The 22,130-nt window shown below is 39.4% G+C and overlaps 2 protein-coding genes across 3 annotated transcripts in view; both read right to left on the reverse strand.

Moving 5' to 3' along the window:
* Positions 1-5,727: 5,727 nt before the first annotated feature.
* isoc1 (isochorismatase domain containing 1) lies at positions 5,728-11,764 on the reverse strand. 2 transcript variants are annotated; one of them, XM_051105366.1, is made up of 5 exons: positions 11,476-11,764; positions 10,091-10,210; positions 9,757-9,960; positions 8,775-8,891; positions 5,728-7,182 (listed from the first exon to the last, which is right to left on the reverse strand). In XM_051105366.1, exons 1-5 carry the CDS (start codon positions 11,737-11,739, stop codon positions 7,036-7,038), a joined length of 852 nt encoding a protein of 283 aa, XP_050961323.1. In that variant the 5' UTR covers positions 11,740-11,764; the 3' UTR covers positions 5,728-7,035. The 2 variants fall into 2 exon arrangements, with proteins under 2 accessions (XP_050961323.1, XP_050961324.1); XM_051105367.1 differs by lacking the exon at positions 11,476-11,764 and adding an exon at positions 11,131-11,447.
* Positions 11,765-13,066: 1,302 nt separating this feature from the next.
* slc27a6 (solute carrier family 27 member 6) overlaps positions 13,067-22,130 on the reverse strand; it is a 28,662-nt gene continuing 19,598 nt past the window's right edge. Inside the window, exons 6-10 of the mRNA XM_051105370.1 lie at positions 21,664-21,754; positions 19,338-19,536; positions 19,127-19,224; positions 18,448-18,578; positions 13,067-14,116 (exon numbers count right to left, since the gene is read on the reverse strand). Coding sequence (XP_050961327.1) covers positions 13,940-14,116; positions 18,448-18,578; positions 19,127-19,224; positions 19,338-19,536; positions 21,664-21,754 — 696 coding nt within the window. The 3' untranslated portion in view covers positions 13,067-13,939. The remainder of the gene's footprint in view (positions 14,117-18,447; positions 18,579-19,126; positions 19,225-19,337; positions 19,537-21,663; positions 21,755-22,130) is intronic.

Here is a 22,130-nt window from a genome sequence, read left to right on the forward strand (position 1 = left end):
ATCTTGCATTAGACATGCAGTCATAAAGCCTAAGTGTTCATGAACATAAAGCACAAAGGGCCTATCAGATTGGGCAATTCCTAATGCTGGCGCTTGACATAATGCTCTCTTCAAATCATTGAAAGCTTTGAGGTGAATTTCTTCCATACAAACTGTATCGGAATCTCTAACCTGACCTTTCAACAAGTCATAGAGTGGCTGAGCAATCGAGGCATAGTCTTCAATCCAAGGTCTACAGTAACCTGCTGTTCCTAAAAATGATCTTAGTGTTTTAATGTTAGTAGGCGGAGGTATTGCTTTGACTGAAGCGGCTCGATCCTGTGTAATGGATCTATTTCCTGTATCAATTGTTTGACCCAGAAATGTAACTTGACTTTTAGCAATTTGAGCTTTGTGAAAGCTACATTTGTGTCCTTTTTTCTGCAAATAGTCCAACAATGCTCAAAATTCAGTTTGATGTACCTCATGATCTGTTGAGGCAAATAAAATATCGATATATTGAATCATAGTGGACTGTTTGACTGGACATTCTGGGTCACACAAATCACATCTGAGAGCCTGATGGTATATGGTTGGGGAATTTTGAAATCCCTGTGGCAAACGTGTCCACTGATATTGTTCATAGTCAACTGTGAAAGCTAACCATGGCTGGCTGTCAGCGTGCAAAGGTACAGAAAAGAGTCCATTAGACATATCAATTACTGAAAAAACCTTACAATCTAATGGTAAGCCATTACAAATTGTAGATGGATCGGCTACTAGGGGGGTGATTTTTTCAGTATGCTTATTGGCTACTCTGTAGTCTATTGTGAGTCTCCATGACCCATTGGCTTTCTTGATGGGCCATATAGGTGAATTACAGGGACTATTGGTTTTAACGAGCACTCCTTGCTATTTTTCTACAATAGGTTTGACTCCCTGTATAGCTTCCTTACTGATCGGGTATTGTTTGGTAACAGGAGGGGCGGTTCCTGTTAATTTGGCTGGTTCTACACCTGTGAGAAACCCGCAATCATCTTTGTCTTTAGCCCAAATTGGATGATTCTGTAAGAAAGCATACTCAGGAGTGATTGCATTACTGGTAGAAACTTGTGCTGAAGCAATTTTTATGCTAGCAGATTCTGAGGACATGTCTAAAGTTAAATGTACTTGTCTCAGTAGATCCATGCCTAGAATTGCACCTGTATTTGATGGAGCACATAACAATTTTGTAGTCAGAGTTTTCGGGCCTAATTGTACCTCTATGGGTGGAGTTTCATACAAAACAGAATCTTCACCTACTACACCAGTTAAACAAAGTTTAGTTTTCTTGTACGGAATGTTTAAATCTTTAGCCAATTTTGTAGGAACTACTGTGATTTCTGCACCTGTATCAAGCAAAAAGTCAATCTCTTTCTCTTGTATGCTACCTTTCACAAAAATTCTTTTGTCATTGTGATGTATTACAGGGGAAAGGTAGCTACTCACAGCCCCAACAATTAGTTTTTTTTCCTGCTCTTTTTGTGCTCTTAGAAGAGCCTGAGCAAGCTGTCCTAACGTTTCACTGGTCACTGGTGGAACTACTTCAGGGTTGTAGGCGGGCTGAGAAGGAGCAGAATTATGCATAGCATTTCTTTTATTATCTTGCAACTTCTTCCTACACTCTTTCTCCCAATGTCCTAGTTTTCCACAATAATTGCATTTCCCTTTTTTTTAGACCATCTCTTGTCTCGAGTTGTTGTGCTAAACGTAGCTGCTGCTACTCTCACTTTTGCCTTAACATCAGAATCTCTTTCCCAAGTAGCTAACGTGTCTAAGTTACTTCTGAGAGTTTTGTTAGACCAAGTTAGATCTAGGAATGGCAAGGCTTTTCTGTACTCGGCTACAAGGCCATCTGACCAGATGCGGACTAAGGGTCCCTTGTCATCTAGCACACTTTCAGGATCATCAACTATTCCACTGTAAGTTACAGCTGACTGGCAAAACTTCTCAGTGTATTCACTTACAGTTTCCTCTTTCTTTTGCACACAGTTAGTGATTCTGGACCAGTCTATTTTGGGTCCCATAATATTCTTTAGAATTTTCAAAACACCTTCTCTCAAATCCGCTTCACTGGCATGTCGTAGTTCAGAAGTAACAGCAGACTCAAAACTGTTGAATTCAGATTCAGTTAGAATTTGTGACATCAGCTGTGTGACTTCTACTAATGACATGTCATAGAGACGCATTTTGCTAATCAGTGCTCTTCTAAATTCACAAAAATTTGTGCGTGCTGAGGGTAAGCTCTGGGACAATCTCTCTATATCTTTAGGTTCCAGCATTTTTGCAATTGCTTGAACCTGGACAACAGCAGAGTTGGGAGGAACACTTTCAATTCCCTCAATTCCCTGAGATCTTCTCCTAGCACCACATACCTTCACCGAATCTACAGGCACATCAGTTACTGATTGGATGGCTACATCTGTTTCAAAGAAAGCTTGTAAGTCAGGATAAATGTTATCAGGCTGACTAACTTCCATATCAGTTTTTTCTAAAGCTTTGTTGCGGTTCAATTTCTTAGTCAAAGTGGATATTCTAGCCCGGAGCTCTTTGTTCTGTTCCTCTAGTTCTGAGTTACGCTGAGACTGTTGTGTAGCTAGCGCTAAACCAAATTCTCTGTGGCAGCAGATAATGCCTTTCACATTGTTCTTACGAATACATGCTCCAAGTACATTTTTACACTCATCTACAGACCAAGTCTTGTCTGGATGGATCTCATATTTCTTAGTTAATTCTTGTCTAACTTTTTCAGTTACTATTAGGTTCATTTGCACTCCTAACAGTGATTTGAATTCGCTATCTGACCACAAAGGAGTTGCGAGACCACCTTTTTCAGTTGTGGGGATCAGTCTAGCGTTCTTTCTAACCATTTTGTGAGTTTCTTTGTTACCACACAATCACAACACTAAAACTTCTCTGATCAACAGAGGGTACGCTTGTTAACACAGATCAACTATAGTTAACCTTTCCTGAATTAACAGAAGACAACACAAACTACTAGCACTTTACGCTAGTCTTCTCCGCCTAAACAGAGGGTAACAGATATTAGCACTTTACACTAATCTTCTCTCCCTGAAGAGAGGATCAACAATTCTTCTCTGCCGAAACAAAGGATAACAGATATTAGCACGTAATGCTAATCTTCTCTACCTGAATAGAGGATAACTTGTCTGTTAAACAAACCCTGCAGCTGTTTGTTAACACTTCTCTGGCGGCGCAGAGGATAACCACATGTACTGGCTTCTAATGGTTCTTTTGGATAGAGTGACACTCACCAACCCTTGGTACAGAAAGATTCAGTCTGGAACGAAGTCAGATCTTTGTTGAGCTTGTTGAGCTTCAATCTGGATTCAGGTGAGGAGCTCTATCCGGGTCACAGCACCAAAACTGTTGTGAATTTTTTCTTAGAGACCAGGAGACATTTTTGAATATCTTGAAGCAGAAGTTTCTCTTTATTCAGATACTCGCTGCTTGGCACTGCAGTCTTCAAAAAGTCGTCTGACAATATCTCAGCACAGCAAAGTATATAGGTTTGAAGGAGGCAGAGTACATAGAGGTGGAATCAATCTAAACAAAGCATGCAAATGTGGTACAGGAAATCAGCCCAGTAAAAGATTTTTCCCAGCCTTGACCTATTTAGCATACCAGTGTCATTCAAATGCAAAGGTGCTAAACAAAAGGCACAGTTGTACCTTGAGCTTAGACTTCACACTTAACTTGGGAAACCTGCCAGATGCTCAGGAAATGTATAAAGACAAAAGGTTACTGTCTCAGGGTATGGGCTGTCTGCTAAATCACAATATACATAACCTTTTAGAAATTTGTAATCCAACAGCGCAATACAAATAAATTTGAATTGAACTGAATTGAACCTGCATAGAGATGTTGGGTAGTAAATCTCAGCTGATCAGTGCTACTTCTGTGTTCCTTGCCATCCTATTTGCTGTAACAATTGTACTGTATTAAGATCAAGTGTGAAATGTTAAATTCCTTCACTCCTGACTGCAGCGTAAGCCAAAACAGTGACTTGCTCTGGAAAAGATCCTTCTTCATGATTAGTTTAAATGTGTAGATGATTTAAGATTTATTATCCTTATTATCCTATATTCTTTAGACATAGCAATATGATAATGTTGAAAATAAATAATTAGTATTTATTCTGTATGTTATTTACAAATAAAAATATGTTAAGAAGGCTATATTTCAGTGGATGCTTATTTTTACCATTGTTACATGAAGCAAAAATTAGAATCAGCATTAACAGCATAAACTGAAATTTACAACATTTCAACACAGCTGCTCTTGAATTTCAAGGCTGCTGTTGGATCACTGAAAGTAAATGCTGTATGTGACTATGCATTACTTTATGAAAGCTCACATTCTACTAGCTAAGTTGTGCCTTAAGTACTAGAGGTGCAACCACATTAAAAACAGAGTTAGTTACAAACTCTCTAAGAGTGACGGAGACTTTCGTGTTTAAGTAAAAACTTACAAATGGCTAGTGTAACCTTCCCCAGGTCACTGCACAAGATGTGGCAAAAATATACTGTGAATAAGACGTAAATGTGGAACTTGTGGAACTGATAAAGCTATTTTTACGTGGCTGGAAAAGGTATCACAAATATTCCCTCTGAGTGAACTGTTTTGCCTTTAAATGGCCTTTGGTGTCAGCCTGGTCCCAGAGGATTCTGCTGAAACTGCTCAATATAACAAAACTGTCCCATGCATCCCCGGATCAAACATACATGAACTCCTGAACAAAAACTACATTCAAATGACCAGACAAATCTATGCTAAATTATTACATATTACTCAATAATAAAAAAAAAAGCATTGCATGATATGCATTTTTGCAAATAATCAAATTTTCATTGAACACAGCCCTACCAATGGCCTACAGTTCACAGAAATCCATTTTGTAATTGACAGTCTGTGTGAGGAAGACTTAAGCCCTGCGTGGACAGGATTACTATTCCCAGCACAAAGTAATTGCTCCTGCGGACGTCTGTAATGTTTATCATCAGGTCGCTCCGCCAGGACTCTTTAATCCTGAGCCTACAGACTGTCTCGCAGAGTTCAGCTTCAACCCCATCAAACGCACCTGAACCAGACCGTCAAGGTGTCCAGAGCTACTACTAATTACAGACAGTGTGTTGGATGTAAAGATGGTTTGGAACTGAAGTCCGCAGGAAGGTTGGAGATCCCTGGGATAAACGATGTCAGTGGAAATCACTGAGATGGGTGTGTGTTCAGCATTTAAAACTCGCTCCTCTGTTGTCCTTGAACATCTCTGTATGGAAGACCTAAACACTGCAGAAACCCCAAATTTGACAGAAGGGTCCCAAATTCACCACCTCAGCTGCATTCACATCCATCTCACAGTAGGTGGCGATGTAGTATAGTGACGGTGGAGGTGATATAATTCTTTTTTCGAATGATGTACTTAATTAATTAGTTAATATTGTGAAGCCACAAGGTAGCATTATAATAAACTAACTTAATTTTTCACCCCTGACTCCAGAAACATTAAAGCTATGATAAAAACATCTGTGAATGAAATGGCCATATGCAAATCTGTTTCTGTTAGGGTTAGGGTTAGAACCCTTCACCACTACAAAAATAAATCTCCAACTTGTGTTAGTCTTTTTGTGTGATTTTTTTTTTGTGTATCATCAATAAGAATTTTGATTGATTAGTTTCTTTAGTACATATGATTCAGTGCATTTATTGGGCATTGAATATTATTAATATTTTCTGAATGCAATGTCCAGTCTACATGAAAATGAGATTAGGGTTAGAGAGTTGAGATTACTGCCGCATACAGTTATACTATTTCATTGTTTCTGGACTTTTTACAGACTTTGTGAATTTAAACATTTATTCATATCAGATAAATATAGAGCAGATACAAAAACATGTTTTGAAGCATAATGCTCAACAGTGAACAAAATAATTTCACACAGAAAGAAAGAAAATGTATCTATGCTTAGTACAATCAGTAGTGACTGTTCATCAATAGGCACCAAATACACAATTTTTCCCGCAATATACATGTACACAACAAAACGGAGGCTAATTTCAACACAAATACACACACACACACACACACACACACACACACACACACAAAAAAAGAAATAGAAATAAATCAAACTGTAAATGACAAGTCAGAGCTAGTGCAGTCTATAGGGTCTGGGCAATAAATAAAATCAAACCAAATCAAACAACAGGGTAAAAAATGTCCATGGGCCTACACAAAAATGCCACTGCAAGGAAATATTTAGAACCGTTTGCAAATCTGTGCTCTTACTCTTGAAATGATTCTGTAACAGTAGATGTTAAAAAATAATATTCCACTGAAGATGCAGCTTCGATGTTTTGGTGAAGGTGTTGGTCTTGCGACATAGAATATTTAACAGCTTAAAGAGAAAATCGATTGATTTTAGTAACTTGGCTAATCTGTAATCAGCATTTTTAGATGAGAGGTAGTTTGATGTTCATACCGTACACACAAGGGACGAGTTCCTAGCATTCTAAACGAATGCTTTCCACTGGTTATGGAGACTTACAGAGTCCGGGTCATCCATGGGTTTAAGTATCTACATAAAAAAACATACAAACTAAAGCTACAAAAGAAACTATCGCCTCTAATGACATCATTGAGATATACTGACATTCAGAGTGTGTTTTTGCAGTAACATGAAACACCTATTTGCAGACCGTGCTGCATTTTGAGTGGCAATTCTTTATTTTGACCCTTTTGCTTGTCTGGACAGAGACACGATTCAGATGATTTCATCCATGTCAGGTCATTTGCTCTGATACAACAGACACTGAAATACACAATTTAGATTATATAAGACTATAAATTATGCACATCAAATATAACTAAATGTACCACTTTCAATACGAACACGTGTGCTGGTAGGTATTCGTTGGGTTCCCCGGTAGATTTCAGTGGCGTGTTACAGTGTGTGTGTGCTGTGAGGGAAATGCTGGGCTCTCGTTTGACTGCGATCAGACTTTGGACAGCAGGCCTGACTCTGGAGCGCTGGCTTTAATGATGTTCTGGATCTCTTTGAACTTTGGATGCTCTTTATCGGCCACGAGCTGCAGCAGAACGGACTCGCTGGTGGTGACGATGATGCCCGTGCGCGCCAGCCGCTGAGAAAGACCACACACAAATGTTAGCTTGGTCAGCCTTCAATGGCCACACGGTCACTAGTGTTTGAGCTGCCATATGTCATTGGTGGAGGATACAGTGACAAAAAAAAGACAAAACGCAATTATCTCTTAGTTTTCTTTTGGCTTTCTGTATTGTATAGCTGTAAATGCATCTGTGGTTGTATACAGGCCTTGACATGAACTTTTTTGCTCAGCAGCCACTGTGGCTAGATGTTTCCCAAAATTACTAGCCACTAATCATTTTCACCAGCCACATTTTGTTGTTGAGAAATTATGGTTAGGTTGACTATTACATAACACACACTGACTTCCATGCCATTTTTACCTAGATACAGGGCACTCTTTTTTCTAACCTTATTAAATGTATACGTCATTTCACAAGATTCTCTCACACAAAGACCTCATTACTGTTAATACATTATCCATTATCAAACGCAATAAAATCAGAAGCATTCTCGCCGAAAACTTCAGTGCTTTCCTCGTTACACATTTTATTCAGATTAGTTGCCCTAAAGTGCCATTAAATTCTCTTTCACTTGCACCTTCAAAAAAAAAACAAAAAAACATTTGTCCCAGAAAAGCATTTATGTCGAGCTCATTTGTGACCGAGTATAGAATTCACCCCACCAAAGTGGCTAGTGAACGTGCCACTGCTGAATCAACCCTCAGTTGGTTTTGGCCCTGGTTTTATAACAGCGCAGTATGTTGTGTTCAGCAGTGTGTTTTGTACAAGCTGTAGATGAAAGGGGTGACTTCTTAGACTTCCAAAAAAAAAAAAAAAAAAAAAAAAAAAAAAAAACAATCAGGGAAGCCCATTTAACAGAAGCATTAGAAACAACAGTCTGCAAAACCTCAGAGAGCCTGTTTCCACAAAAACCAACCACAGAGATTTTCACGAAGCAAACATATGTGACAGTGCATATACTGATCAAAATGCCCCTCTGTAGAGTTATTTATTTCTAGCTGACTAACAAGTTCATGCTCATCGCAGGTGCTAAAAAATCATGTTTAGTGAAGTTCTGTCCACGCATCAACAGAAAACAGCACAGACTAAAAGAGCTTGGTTTATCAAAACAAAGGTCGATTATGACACGTTCAGCTGTTGTAGTTCATTCACGTCGTGTACGCTGACGCAGTCAAAACACGCCACTGCAGAAAAGCTGATTAAACATCACTGTTTCACGAAGCTCCAAAACAGATCACTGGAGTTCAGATATTTACAAAACAAAAGAAAGTGGTCAAACGGATCCTGACCTGTGGGGATTCAGAGATGAATAAATCTCGTAATTAATGAATAAAGATTAATTCCTCTTTTCTTTTTGTTTTTAATTTTCCACTGGTGTCTTAAGATTACACAGCAGCAGACGAGCAGCACGTGATATAAAGCCATCAGCACATGTACAGATGTCATTTGAAACTACACAGCAGCTCATACACGTTGTCAAAACTTTACAGTTCAGTTTTCCATATTTGAATGTTGGCCTTCACTTTCCAAGATCGATCAGTACAATATTAGTTAGCAGGTTCCACTGTCTCATCTTCATTCCTCATGAAGTGAATGTCCGTCTTACCTCTAGTGCAAACATCCTGTCCATCATGCTTCTCGAGGATGTGGCATCAGCAACAATGTGCACTTCAAAACCTCTTCCAATGAGATCCAGAGCCGTCTGCTGAATGCACACATGCGTCTGCAAGAGACAAACAAGATCTTCTGAATGAATGATTCCCACTCTCTCATAAACAAATGATTCAAAGACTTTTAAATCATTTCAAGCACCCATCGAAGTTATGTTCCAGTATAAGTGGTATTCATGAAAGTTTCTAAAATAATACATCAAGTATAATATTTAATATGTTAACAACATTTTTCTTTAAGCCCAACAGAAATTTTAGTGGTTACAAACTGTCAACATGTTCAGGTCAATGCTATTTTTGTAATACACTCTTAAAAGAAAAAAGGCGACGTTTCATAAGACTAAAAACAGCCAAGTCATTGAGAATGCAGTCAAAATGGAATTAACTATAAAATGTGAAATTTGGGGAATATGACTTATTTTGAACTCAGTTCATTACAAGCCAATAAAACATTTTTTTTTGCATGACAGAACTTTAGTAATCAGAATCTTGTATAAATAAAAATGTATAAATGCATGTTTGTCATGTTCACAGACTGTTGGGCTGCTGGTGCTGCTTGAGACATTGTTGGTTATTCAGTGTTTCTGTAATTAAAATAAATAAATAAATAATAAACAACTAACAATAATACTGGTAAAATAATACTACTACTAATTCTACGGCCAATAACAATATAGCCTAAAACGTGCTAATGAGCTTCTGGGTTAACCAATATTAATCACGTTGGCAGCGTTTCCTCAAACGGATTCACAGCTATGGTAACAGGTGAGCGCCAGCCAACGAGACGGTGTTTGAGCATTAGCTCCGGCCACTATCAAAGAAACCAACAGTATTCTGCTTGCAAATGAACTTTCAAGAAGTGTGAGCACCCTCAATCATATCATGACCCTGATCACTATCATCATCACAGGTACTGACCTCGACTCCGAAGAGCACGACACTGCGGACTCCTGGAATCTCAGCCAGCGCGGCCTCCACCTCCGGAAGCACCATGGAAAACTTGGTTTTGGGAAAGACCAATTTCGCCCCGGTCAGATCCATTTCCTGCACTGTGCTGCCCAGACCTTTAGGATACTGCTCTGACACCACGACAGGAATGCCCAGAATACGAGCCCCCTGCAGCTGCGCCGACACACAAACACATTCAACACTGAACTCAACACAAAGCCAGATGGCGTCTCGATCGTCTGCAGCTTTCTAGGATTGTGCAACACATCCAAACTGACTTCATCTGAAAGATCAGCAATATTACCAGCCTCTGGCCCACACTGATGATGTCACCGAAGTACTTGATGGCGGGTCTGAACCGCTCCTGCATGTCACAGCAGAAGAAAACCGTGGTGGCCGGCGAGAGGTTTCCCAGCGTCGTGATCTGTGGTAAAAAACAAACAAACAAACAAACAGACAAGACATACTTCAGCTTTCACGCAACAGTGTAATAAAATTCTGCTGTAAACGCCGTCAAGGGTCAGACAGCAATGAAAACAGTAACCCGTCTAAAGCCGGCCTCACACTGCAGGATTTTTAGCCTAATTTTGCCCCGATTTTCCCCTCCCGAGAATCGGAGCAAAGATCTTGTGGAGCACCTCGATCGGTCCCGATGTTCGGCTCGGATTATCTGCTAATGTGAGACGTTCACAGATCAAATCTTGCACCTCCCGAGCTGCTCTCACACAAATCGGGGCCGCCCCGATCATATCAAACATGTCTGATATTCAGGATTTTAAATCGGGATGATCACAGCTATGATTACGTCAGGACTTTCACAACAGCCAATGCGCGACCGCAAAACAGCTGCTGTACGGTCCACTGGATGGTGGAGACGGAGGAAACTGCTGCTTGAGTTTTTGTAGTAACACTGTCCGTATAATATGTCGAAAAATGTACCACAACCGCAAGGAGTAAGAGAAACGCTGGGAGATTTATAATCGGTTAGATTTTTAAAAATCCTGTCGTGTGAGCCCGGCTTAAGACGATCGTCACACATGACAGGACACTGGCATCAGTCACATGTCACATGTATGTATACTTGTATCCCTAATGTCACGAAGGTACATACAATCTAATATAGGTGAACGATTTTGATTCTTCAGAAAATGCATACATTTCTCATTACTGTAATGCAAACAAGTACAATAAATCCATAAATGTGTGCAAAATGTAATTAAATAATTTAATGAAATCTTTTAACGAATAAAATGTATGCATGAAATGAGAAAAAAAAAACATCTTCAGTAAGATTTGTGTTTTAAGAATGTAATGGTATCGGTTTTCATTAGTGAAACAACTCACATGAACTTCAACAAACGTCAGATCTCCCGCTGTAAGCCCGAATACACCCATGCATGTAATGACACCACATTTCGCCCGTCATTTCCTCATCAAATCTTACTTTCGTTTTGTCGGTCAACAAGTAACACTTTTATTAGACGTGGCCGTTCAGACCGCACACCGACAAACACCTGATGCCACAGTTAAACACGTCACGAGAACACAGAGTGTTTTGTTGAAATGTCAAGCTCATTCAAAGTTTGACACATTCGTTTCCGCCCATAAGCGCGAGACCTAAAACATTTCCACATTTCCACATAACGAAAGGATAAGATGAAACAGATCGAGAGTGAAATATGAGCTTACATCCATCTGCAGAGGCACTAATCTCAGTCGACATTTCTCTGACACCGTGAATCCCTTCGGTAAATCAATGTACTGACCCCATTCCTCCGAGAAATACTGAAGCACCAATTTACGATGAACATCGATCTGATATCCGTAAATGGACAGAAACTTCTGGATGAGCACTTCATATCCAGAGCCCACGGGCACAGACGAGGGCCGCGAAAACACAGAGAATGAGAATAAGACGGGGACGTGGTTATTGTTGCTGTGCGCGTCCGCCATGATGCTCCGCAACTCCGTATGGAATCATCCTGACACCGACTCAAAATGAATCGTTCTTAAGAATCGGTTCATGAATGTCTCCAAGTGATCTGAATCGAACTGGCTATGGGATGGTCGTATGTAGGTTTTACATGGTTTCGTTAGCAGATTTTAATATAAGTATACAAGGACAATATCTGCTTGTGTTTGCACAATTCGTCTGCATTTTTTCCAGTTCAGTATCAGTTCCTGTGAACTGAACCCATGAGTTTTCGAGGTCTGTGGTGGCACTGTTTGTGCAAACATGTAATGTGGCGGCATGTTACTTTCAGTACAGGCTCACACCAATCGAATCTTCTGTGATGATTCAATGAAGAGAATCGTTCAAAGGAACCGATTTGTTAAAATGACTCGGACTTTTGAAAGTGGAAGGGTGATTGTTTTGAGTTGGTAAAAGCTGGAGTAGGGGGGACAAGTGTCCTTTGGCTTTGTTTGTAACTATTTTATTGTAGATTAAATATACAAACTACAGTAACTTTTTTTTTTTTTTTAATTCTTGTTTAATAAACTGTCATAGAGAGTGTTATTCAGAATTCAGAACAGTTCTTGCTGTTGTGATATTTCAGCTATTCTTAGTCGGATCCACTGGTGTTCTGGTTAGGTTCGGCTTGGACCTCTATTTTGAAGACAACTTTGAAGTCAAACCATTAGTTTCACTGACACACATTATGAACGTGAATATCTGGCAGTGGCCTCTGGCCTCTCTAAAACATTGTGTGACTATAAATGAAAACGGAATGGAATTGAAAATGATCAGATGTTTGTATAATTCATTATCGGTTTTATTATGAAGTGCTAGCAAACATACAGTCAATGTTCCAGGTACAAACAATGTAGTCCTGTAATGGCTTTTACCCTCATGACATCATTTTAAAACAGCTCACAGATATAACGGGCTATAGATGTCAGTTTACACACCGCTGTGAAAAAATGCTCACAAAGAAAAAGAAGAGGAAATACTGTGCCCAGTTACACCGTCTGATGAGGAGGTAGCACGTGTTCTCTATCCTGCTGAAGGACTCACATTCAGTCTGACCGTTTCCCTGTTATATAAATGTGAGCAAAACCATGGTGGATGTTTGAAATGTGCTTGTTCTGTGCTTAAATGAGCTGGCATTCTTACATTTCTAACATGCTTTTTACCATGCAGACACCTGATTGTGAACCCTTGAATGCATGTAAACACAACTGTCATTTGTTATTACATAATTAGGTTAAAAAACCCTGATTAACAACATTGCATAAATTTTTCACTTCAGTAAGTTTAAAATACAATTCACAGTGAATCTCAAATGTTTCAAGTGCCCTGTTTAAAAAAAAAAAATGAAATAAAAATAAAAAACCAAAAGATAAAAATAAGCAAGCCTTCATTTTCTATAATGCTCAGAATTAAAGGAAAAAATATAGTTTGAGTCACAGTCAGACTTCAGTCTATGTATTTGAAATATTCACAGTGCAAGTGTATATGCACTACACAATTATAATATTACACTTCAACATATACAAAATATGGACCGTTTTATGACACACTGATTAAAATAAATCAAATACATACAAGCAGACAGGCGTGATGTCGGAACGTTGGCTGTCTTCATAAATCAGCAGGAAGACATTACATGATTGCAAGTGCGGATTTGTAGACTGGAATGTCCTCTTACAGTTTGCTACCTGTAACAGTTGAAATTTGACTGGGATTGAGTTGCGTCGCAGGAGGTTAAAGCACTGATGCCGTACACTAAAGCCATATGTGAAAGTACACTTTAAAACAGAATAGCAGGTGTCTGTGCTGAGCACAATCTTTGCAGACACCAAAACTAAAAGTGTTTCCTTCATAGCGCTCAAACAATTCATTTCAGTATTAAAATCACTAGACTATATTTCCCAGATCTTATTTCGTTGATCTCGGCACACATGACAGCACGTCCGACAGCAGACTGTTTGCTCATCTCCTCTCGGAGCATATCACCGTGACCCTCTTTTATATCTACTAATTCTATATTCACTAAATGACACGGTCTGTAGGTCTGAAAGACTTACGTGATCAATAATTCACGGCAGACTCTGATCAAATATACAGCGCTACAAATGAGCCAGCGTGTCCTTCAGCGTCTGACGGCTAAATCACTTCTCTAAGGTACGGTGGTGTTTTAAAGGGCTCGGGCTAGACTTTCTGCTGACCGTTAACTATGCTGTCATAGACAGAGCAGGTCAGGGGAATGTAGCTCTTCTCGGTGTAGTCCAGGAAGTAGAGCGGATCGCTGATGCTGGAGGGATTGAAGCCGCTCTCCACCAGAGCAAATTTCTGCTGCTTGAAGGTGCTCGTCATCTCCATAGACTCCTGCAGACACAAAGCACATGACAAGCCTCAGTCCTCATGTTGCACGTACATGATGAGACTGATGGATTTCCACACAGTACAGTTGATCAGACGAAGCCATGTTACGTGGCTTACAATCAAATGGGAAAGAACAGCAGTACTCCAGTCAGCATGTTTCCATAGACAGTTTATTTTTTAGACAAAAATACAAAAAAAAAAAAAAAAAAAAAAATCGCTGTTATTACCCAGAAACACAAATGAGTTCATTAACAAGCATTTTTACAAAATATGGACTTCTGGGAATCCATACTCTGGTCTCAAGAGATTAGTCAATCAATTCGAACCCAAAAGCATCCAAAATGTTCTGGTGTTGCTAGAGGAGGAGTACAGTGAGAAGTGCCTGGTTCCCACAGTGATGTTTAGCAGTAGTAAAGCTCTTATATTGGGATGTATGAGGAGGTCATCCTTCAGGAGTTGAAGAGGCAGATGTGACAATTTGTCATGAATTTTTACACTCAGTGCCAAAATGTGTTACAGCAGTACACTTAAAGTTCTAGAGGACATACTAAGTGCTAGAATATTATACATTTGTTAAATTAAATCTAGGTTGTACTCATTTCTAAACAAAATTGGCTAATTTACTTATTTTACAGAAAATACTGGCCTATATTTTTTTGTTGTTGTTTTATAAAGTGGGACATTCTACCAGAAACATACATTTCCATCTTGGGGGGAAAAAAGATCTTATTCCTAAATCTAAATGTTGAGTTATATGAAGGACATGTTAAACTATGAGAAACACATATCGTGCCATCTCAGCATGTTTTTATTTTTGAATAAAATTCATTTTATATGAATTTCACCCCTACAATGTTAGGCCCTGTCACAGACAAATTGGTATATGTTAGAATGGTTTCCTAATGAATTTCTTTGATACAAATAGCAATTTGTTATCGGTCACATGTCCCCGACTGCAGTACACAAAATCACAGAATACCCGCCGGGCACTCATATTGTAAAAAAACAACCTTTATACAGGAGATTTTTACAAAAACAAAGTAGTGGACATATACCCCCACCTTCATCTACACAGTTAAAGAGATTCATTCATCAAGATTTCCTCAAATAGTACATTTTTATATCATAATTTCCTGTGCGACAGGACTGACGTTGACTTTATGGATTTCGTTGATGCAGAAAAAGTTATGTTTTGTGTTCTTTATTTAAGTTTTGATAAGCATTCCTATTTAAAATGATTATTATATTAATGGTAATATAATGTTAGACTACGGTAAAGTTCAGCCAGGGACATATAATAAGGACCTAATTCAATAGAATATGACTGACAAATGATATACAGTAGTCAACATTTGAAGTTGATCAAAACTTTTCATCAAAGTTGTCCTAAAACCAAAACAATACCCATTCTTGTCTTATTTTTGATCCACTCCTTTTGATTCAAATGTTGACTACTGTAGTCCAAACATCTTTTTAATTCAATAAACTAATTTAATTTTATTTCAATATAAAAACTATAAAAAAAATAATAAAATATGAAATAATAAAATAATTAAATAATAAAAAAATATTTCATTTAAATGTAATCAACAGACATTTAACGGACTAGCACAATGTAAAGTAATTGTGGTACCACATCATATTATGACTCCGTAATAACAGGGTAAGTGCTACATAGGCCTAGGTAAAAGAGGGACAAAATTAAAATAAAAAATGGTGGCTGAGCATAAAAAGCTTCGAATTTACAGTGTAATGTCTGTTTAGTCAAATAATGTTTTAACAATGGCATAGGTTAAATACATATTATATGCAATAAAGGTGATAAAAAAGAACAATGCTATTTATTATAAGGTCGTATCACACAGGGACGTGACGGGGCCTGACGGACGGCCATTTTAAACTGCCATTACTCAGCCTGCTAGCATGCTAGCATAAAACCGTTAACATGCAATCAAGGAATTTCTGTAACCTTTTTTGTCATGTTTTGGATTTCAAACATTTTCATTATTTTTCTGGGATGTTTTACCACGACAGGACCCGACGCTTTAGCTCGTTCTCCTCAAAATAAACACAAAAATAAGATCAAAATCATACAGTTCAATGGCAGAGCTCACCCTTGATCAGTGTTAGCTTCACCTCAGTCAGATGATGTCACTTCCTCTGAGTCAAACTCTTAAAGGCATATTGCACACATTTTATGTTGAGTTTTATGTAAACGTGACAGGACTGACCAAAAAATGGGGACAGTAAAATAGTATTTATTGGTAGAATTTATGTCTTATTTCATGTTTTTAATCAATTGATGTGAAAGATAACAACTTAAACTTGTTATTGATGAAGCATAAAAAAACTACGAACACTGTAGGTCCAATCTGGCTGAGGACAAGGGCAAGGACAGGATTTGTAATTTTCAAAAGTGTTTTTAATAATAAAGAAAAAAATATCCAAGAACCTAATGAATGACATATTCCTTTACAGAACAACTCACAGAAATCAACCATTAGTCAATTTTACATTTTTTTTAAATTAAATACTTCCCTTAATTAACTCCCTGTAACAAGTAAAGTACAAATAATGTACGTTTCTGGTAGAATGTCCCAAGTATATGTTTAATGAATTTAAATTTTGCCATCTTTCCATGAATTATATTAGTGATCATTAAGAAAATACATCTTCTACATTTATTCAGAGAGGGTGTACTCACTTATGTTGTGCGCTGTATGTTTTGCTTGAAATGCACAAATTGTAAACAATGAGAGTGCGTGATGAATCCATCTTCTTGTTTTTGCCTAACCTCAGCGGTCAAGACCCTACAGCTCGTGAGCCTCACCTGCACCTCCTTGACCAAAATCACTGGCTTGTACAAATGACAAAAAAAAAAAAAAAAGTAGCCAAATGCAACTGCTTTGTTGTACAGCCTACCAAAGCTAATGAAGAGTTTAGAATACTAATATAGTTACAGCTGTAGTGTACGAGTGCATGTTTAGTGCTTTTAGCAAGTGTCACAACAACTCCTGCGCTCAGATTCAAGCCGCTACAGAGCTTGTTTGTGGTAATGGTGGAAAAAAAATGAAAGAAAAGATTTTAGCACCATGCTCACTCCAAGAGGAACACAGACAAGAATAGTAGCCTTGGTCTTCAGTTACGCATCTAAACAGTCAAATACACACAGACAGAAGTATATTGAAATGCCCACCTTGGTGAGTAGTCACAAAAACACAGCTGATGTAAGAGCAGTGTAAGCACTGTGCGTTGTTCTTCACTCACACACACACACACACACACACACACACAAGACAATTTCTGCTTCTCAGCTCTGCACAACTGATTCCATATTTGTTTGTATTTTGTTGTGGTCTGTGGACCTATTCAAATGACTACTATTGAAACATTATTGAAAACGACAGCATGCATTTCATAATATGATTATGTCATGTATTAATATGTCATTTCATGACATGATCTCTGCTGTAGCTCTTTTGGGGGAAAAGATGCATTAACCAAAAATGAAGAAGACGGGTCTTTGTTTCCCTACTACAGGGAACCCATAATAATGGTTTATTTTATTTTAAAACAGGAAACTGAACACTACTGAAATACTGCACTGAAACATCATTGTTGATTTGGCTTTTTAGACACATTTTTAGTTGGTTTGTATACTGTCTACTCGAGCTTCACAAAACCTCCTAAGTACTCACCACTTCAGTCTGTTTGCCATTAATAGCCTGGCAGGCAAGATATACTAGTTAACGCTGTTTCACTTTATCTGATGTGAACTGCAATCCTGTCTAGTAGCAGTGTTGCCTAAATTTTGAAGCTTTATTTATTTTTGTTTATTTTAGCAATTCATTTTTTTTTTCAATAAGCCAAACAATTATGAAATGCATTAAACAGATGCTCATTTAGGCTCATTTAGTTTCTGTGTTCGAAACCGCATACTACTCTTACTATTTCTGCAGTATCCAGTATGCAACCCTTCAGTATGAAGGAATAGCATGACCTACTATATTTGGCAGAATCTGCTAAATACAACTCAAGTACACTAAATCAGTACAGAAGCGATGTGTGAAATAGCTCTCCTAGTGATAGCAACTTTACACAGCCACTTCCAAGTTTCCCGAGTCTAGTTAAGTCTTGTTTTCTAGTCTAGTCATCCGTGTCTTGATCCTAGCCTGGTTATCTCTTTTAACCATTTGTCCTGCCGTTTCGGACTCTGTTCGCCCCTCTTTTGAACTACTGACTGTCAGTTCAGATTACCCGTTTGCCCCGCCCCCCTGGATTATGCTCGTGGCCGATCGACCCTGGTCTTTGTTCGTCAAGTATTTGTTTTGTACCTGCAGTCTAATGAAGAGAGGTCGAGCATATGAAGGCAGTTCTCTGAGGACGTGATTGAACAGTTTCTTCCCATCAAATGTGCACTCGGGCCTCACGATCACCGCAGCCATTCCGGCTCGACCCTCATTTCCTGTGCATAGAAACACACATGCATTTTAACTTCCTGTTTACTCTCTCGTCAGCCAATCAAAATCAGATTCATTTGCATTTTTATTGACATTTATTTGATATACAAAAACTAAACAAAAACACCAAAAACTGCCCTATAAGACTTTGATAATTGTGCAAATTATCAAACAGTCAAATTTTGAACAGTGTTTAGTAAATTTAACACATTGATTTGTACTTGGCTTACATCCATTACTTGGGACGTTAATAATTCAATTTTTCAATTCAATGTTTGTAAAGTAATATTCGAGCAATCTAACAGACGTTAAATTTAAGAATTTCATAACGTGACCCATCATTTCTCAGTGCAGCTGGGGGATTAATTTTTTTTTTTTTGGAGTCAATTTTTATATATTGACATAAATTAAATAGGTGATTTTTTAAATCATACAAAGCATCATTTCAACTTTGTACATAGTGCATTCAAAATATAATCCAAGATGTGAAATACAGTAAACATTTAGCTAAAATAAGTGTTTCAGTGCTCATGTGATTTGATTTTAACAATACCTGGCACCTGGACTCCATACACATTGGCTTCCTCAATAAAATCTACCAGTCCCAGGATCTCTGTCACCTCAGTGGTCGCCACATTTTCACCCTTCCATCTGAAAACAACGGCAGCAGTGTGCAGAGTTATAGTTCATTTTTATTAATGGGCTATGCTCATATGCTTGACAATCTTGATGATAGTGCTGTGAGGTTGTGTGCTCCTCTCTACCTGAAAGTGTCTCCCACTCTGTCTTTGAAGCAGATGAAGTTGTCTTCATCCTCAGCCATCAGGTCTCCAGTGTTGAAGTAAGTGTCTCCTTTGACAAACACGTCTCTCAGGATCTTCTTCTCCGTCAGCTGTTTGCTGCCCGCGTAACCAAAGAAAGGACTCTGACTGCTGATCTTAGACAGCAGCAGCCCCGTCTCACCTGATCACCAACACAAACACCTCATGAGCACAAAGCATGGCTTTCATTTGCTTACAAATCAAGAACCCATTTCAATGATTATGGGATCATGTACCGTCAGCTGGTCAGCATTGTTAAAAAATACTGACAGGTTGGTCAGAGTTGAAAATGCAACAAAAACTACTGCATAAGGCAGTAGTTACCAAACCTGTCCCAGTTGCCCTTGGATAACTTTGCAAATGTATTACAAATATATAACATGGAAACTTCTTGCTGCATTGACAGGTCCTGTAGTGGAAAAGGTCTGGGCTTTATGGCAGGTGTAAGCATGTCTTGCATGTAAGCGTGTGTTTTTGAGCAGGAGGAGTTCACATCGGGTTCAGGTGGTCATGTGATTTTGCCTCACTGGGTACATTTATTTATTTGGTCAGGTTTGGATGTATACGCGCCACTCGCGCAGGACTAAGAGTCAGCTAAGGTTGAACGCGATCGTAACCGAGAGGGTAAAAAGCATCAGCGATGGGCGATGAGCTCGGTTGTCACATCATCCTGTTGTCAGCCTGTGAGATCGCCAATACACAATATTACTGTGCTAACTTATTTCATTTCTTACTTAGTTTCATTGCCGCAAACTGCATCAACACCAGCGTAAGGCAAAAAGAAGCCTAATGTTTTCAATGTGACTGAATTTGTATTTAACATGATAACAATTTAATAGAAACATTGTAATTTACTAATTATGATGCCTACGTTTTCTCAGTTATTCAAAAAAGCAGCTACACAGGGACAACCACGTTGTCGTTACTCCTGTGTGCAAAACTGGTCGTGAAATTGCGGCCACATAATGGCGGCGACAGCTGAGCCCATTCACAAGATGGCGGTGACAGCGACGCTCCGTCATATCGCTGCTGCCACCCCGGTGTCATACAACTTCACAGCTGTCGTTCCTGTGTCAAGTCAAGCTACGGCTGTGTTTTCTGAGTCAAGTCAAGTTGCTGTTCCTGAGTCAAGCAAAGTCACTGCTGATCTTCATGAGCCAAGTCAAGTTACTGCTGTTGTTCCTGGGAACAAGCTGGTCATCCAGAGCCTCGTCACGTCTTAGCGGATCTTCTAGAGTCTCGTCACGTCTCAGCCGGTCGCCCAGAGCCTCGTCACGTCTCGTCTGACCTCCCAGAGCCTTGTCACGTCATGACTGCCAGTGTGATGGAGATCACCATTCTCAGTGTGTGGGCCGCACACTACGCTCCAGAGGCCTCGTCCGACCACGAGTCTGCTCCTGAGGTCTTTTCTGTTCATGAGTCTGCGCCTCTGCCCCCGGAGGTGGTGGCTCCGGCTGCAGAACCTCACAAAGGGGCCGGGTGTACCACCATTGAGTCTCCAGAGGTGGCGGCTTACGCTGCAGAACCTCTGGAGGTGGCAGCGTCTGCTGCGGCATCCTCAGTGGCTGTGATACCCGCCGCAGTTTCCCTGGAGGTGGCAGCTGAGGCTGCAGAACCTCACGAAGCGAGGATGTCTGCTCTATCTCCCAGCACGGGATGACTCACACCCAGCCTGTGAATCATCGCCTTGTCCTGTTCCGGACATGGAGGCCATGAACAAACTCTCTGCCCGTCCTGTCATGGCCATGAAGGCCTTCATGAATCTGGCCTGTGCTCTTCTGTCCGCTTGCCACTAGAGGTCGCCTTGCCAATAAATAAAAGTTTGCATTTGGTTCCGCCCGCTTCACGTCGCATCTCTCGCTCCATAACAGTCAGTGAAGCTGTCTACACTGTATAATGAATAAATCTCTTACACCTTATTTATGCTGCACACGTCTTCAGCGCGTTACGCCTCCGACACGGCCACCGGAGCCGTTCGAGGCCGCTCTAGTCAATGCTTGTGTTTATACCAGCCGCGTCACGGCACGTTTCTGAAGCGTCCTGTAAGCGGCTCTCTGCGTTGCATCGTTAAAGTTAGGCGCCTAGTCTATTTTTGACAGACAGTAATAATAATCATCTTGCTATCGACAAAGGCATCAGCAACAGGCGATATCTCTGACTATCGTCGATACACGATACTATTGTCTGTCGGCACAACCCTAAAAAGCATATGTTTGGTCAGTAAGCTATACTGGCTGATTCATTCCTAGACTGTTTCAGATGTTCTCACCTTTCTGAACATGCTGGCAGAATCCATTGTGGTCTCTCACAGGCTCATCTCTGACCAGGTCATACTTCACCAGATCATACTTAAAAATCACCTGCGAAAAAACAAATCGCTCAGTATTTCAGACAGCAGATACCAGCACGATCCTGTGGAGAAGAATATCAGCTGGATGACATCATCACTCAAACGCTGTTTTGAACAAACACATCCTTCAGCACAAACTATATATGAACTTTAAAAATCAAATTCATGTCAAATTCATGTCTAAACTCAACAGTACAGATCACATCCTCAGAAATGACAATTCATTTATTCATTGGTTACAATTAGTAGTACAAAAAGATGATACAACTTTTTGTAGCGTTTGATGCTGAAAGATAGTAACAAACTAATAAATAATTAATATTTATATTACATAATATTTTCTACAGCAAGTGCTCTCAACTCTGGTCCTCAAGGTCCACTTTCCT

The sequence above is a fragment of the Labeo rohita genome, unplaced genomic scaffold (genome assembly GCF_022985175.1).
Source record: "Labeo rohita strain BAU-BD-2019 unplaced genomic scaffold, IGBB_LRoh.1.0 scaffold_97, whole genome shotgun sequence".
Classification (NCBI taxonomy): Eukaryota; Metazoa; Chordata; class Actinopteri; order Cypriniformes; family Cyprinidae; genus Labeo; species Labeo rohita.

Excerpts from the sequence above, each read along its gene's own strand:
- isoc1 (XM_051105366.1), bottom strand. The coding sequence starts at position 11,739 with ATGGCGGACGCGCACAGCAACAATAACCACGTCCCCGTCTTATTCTCA. Across the intron at positions 8,892-9,756 it reads TCGTGCTCTTCGGAGTCGAG|ACGCATGTGTGCATTCAGCA; the intron begins GTCAGTACCTGT and ends TGTCTCTTGCAG. Across the intron at positions 7,183-8,774 it reads ACAGGATGTTTGCACTAGAG|CGGCTGGCGCGCACGGGCAT; the intron begins GTAAGACGGACA and ends GGTCTTTCTCAG.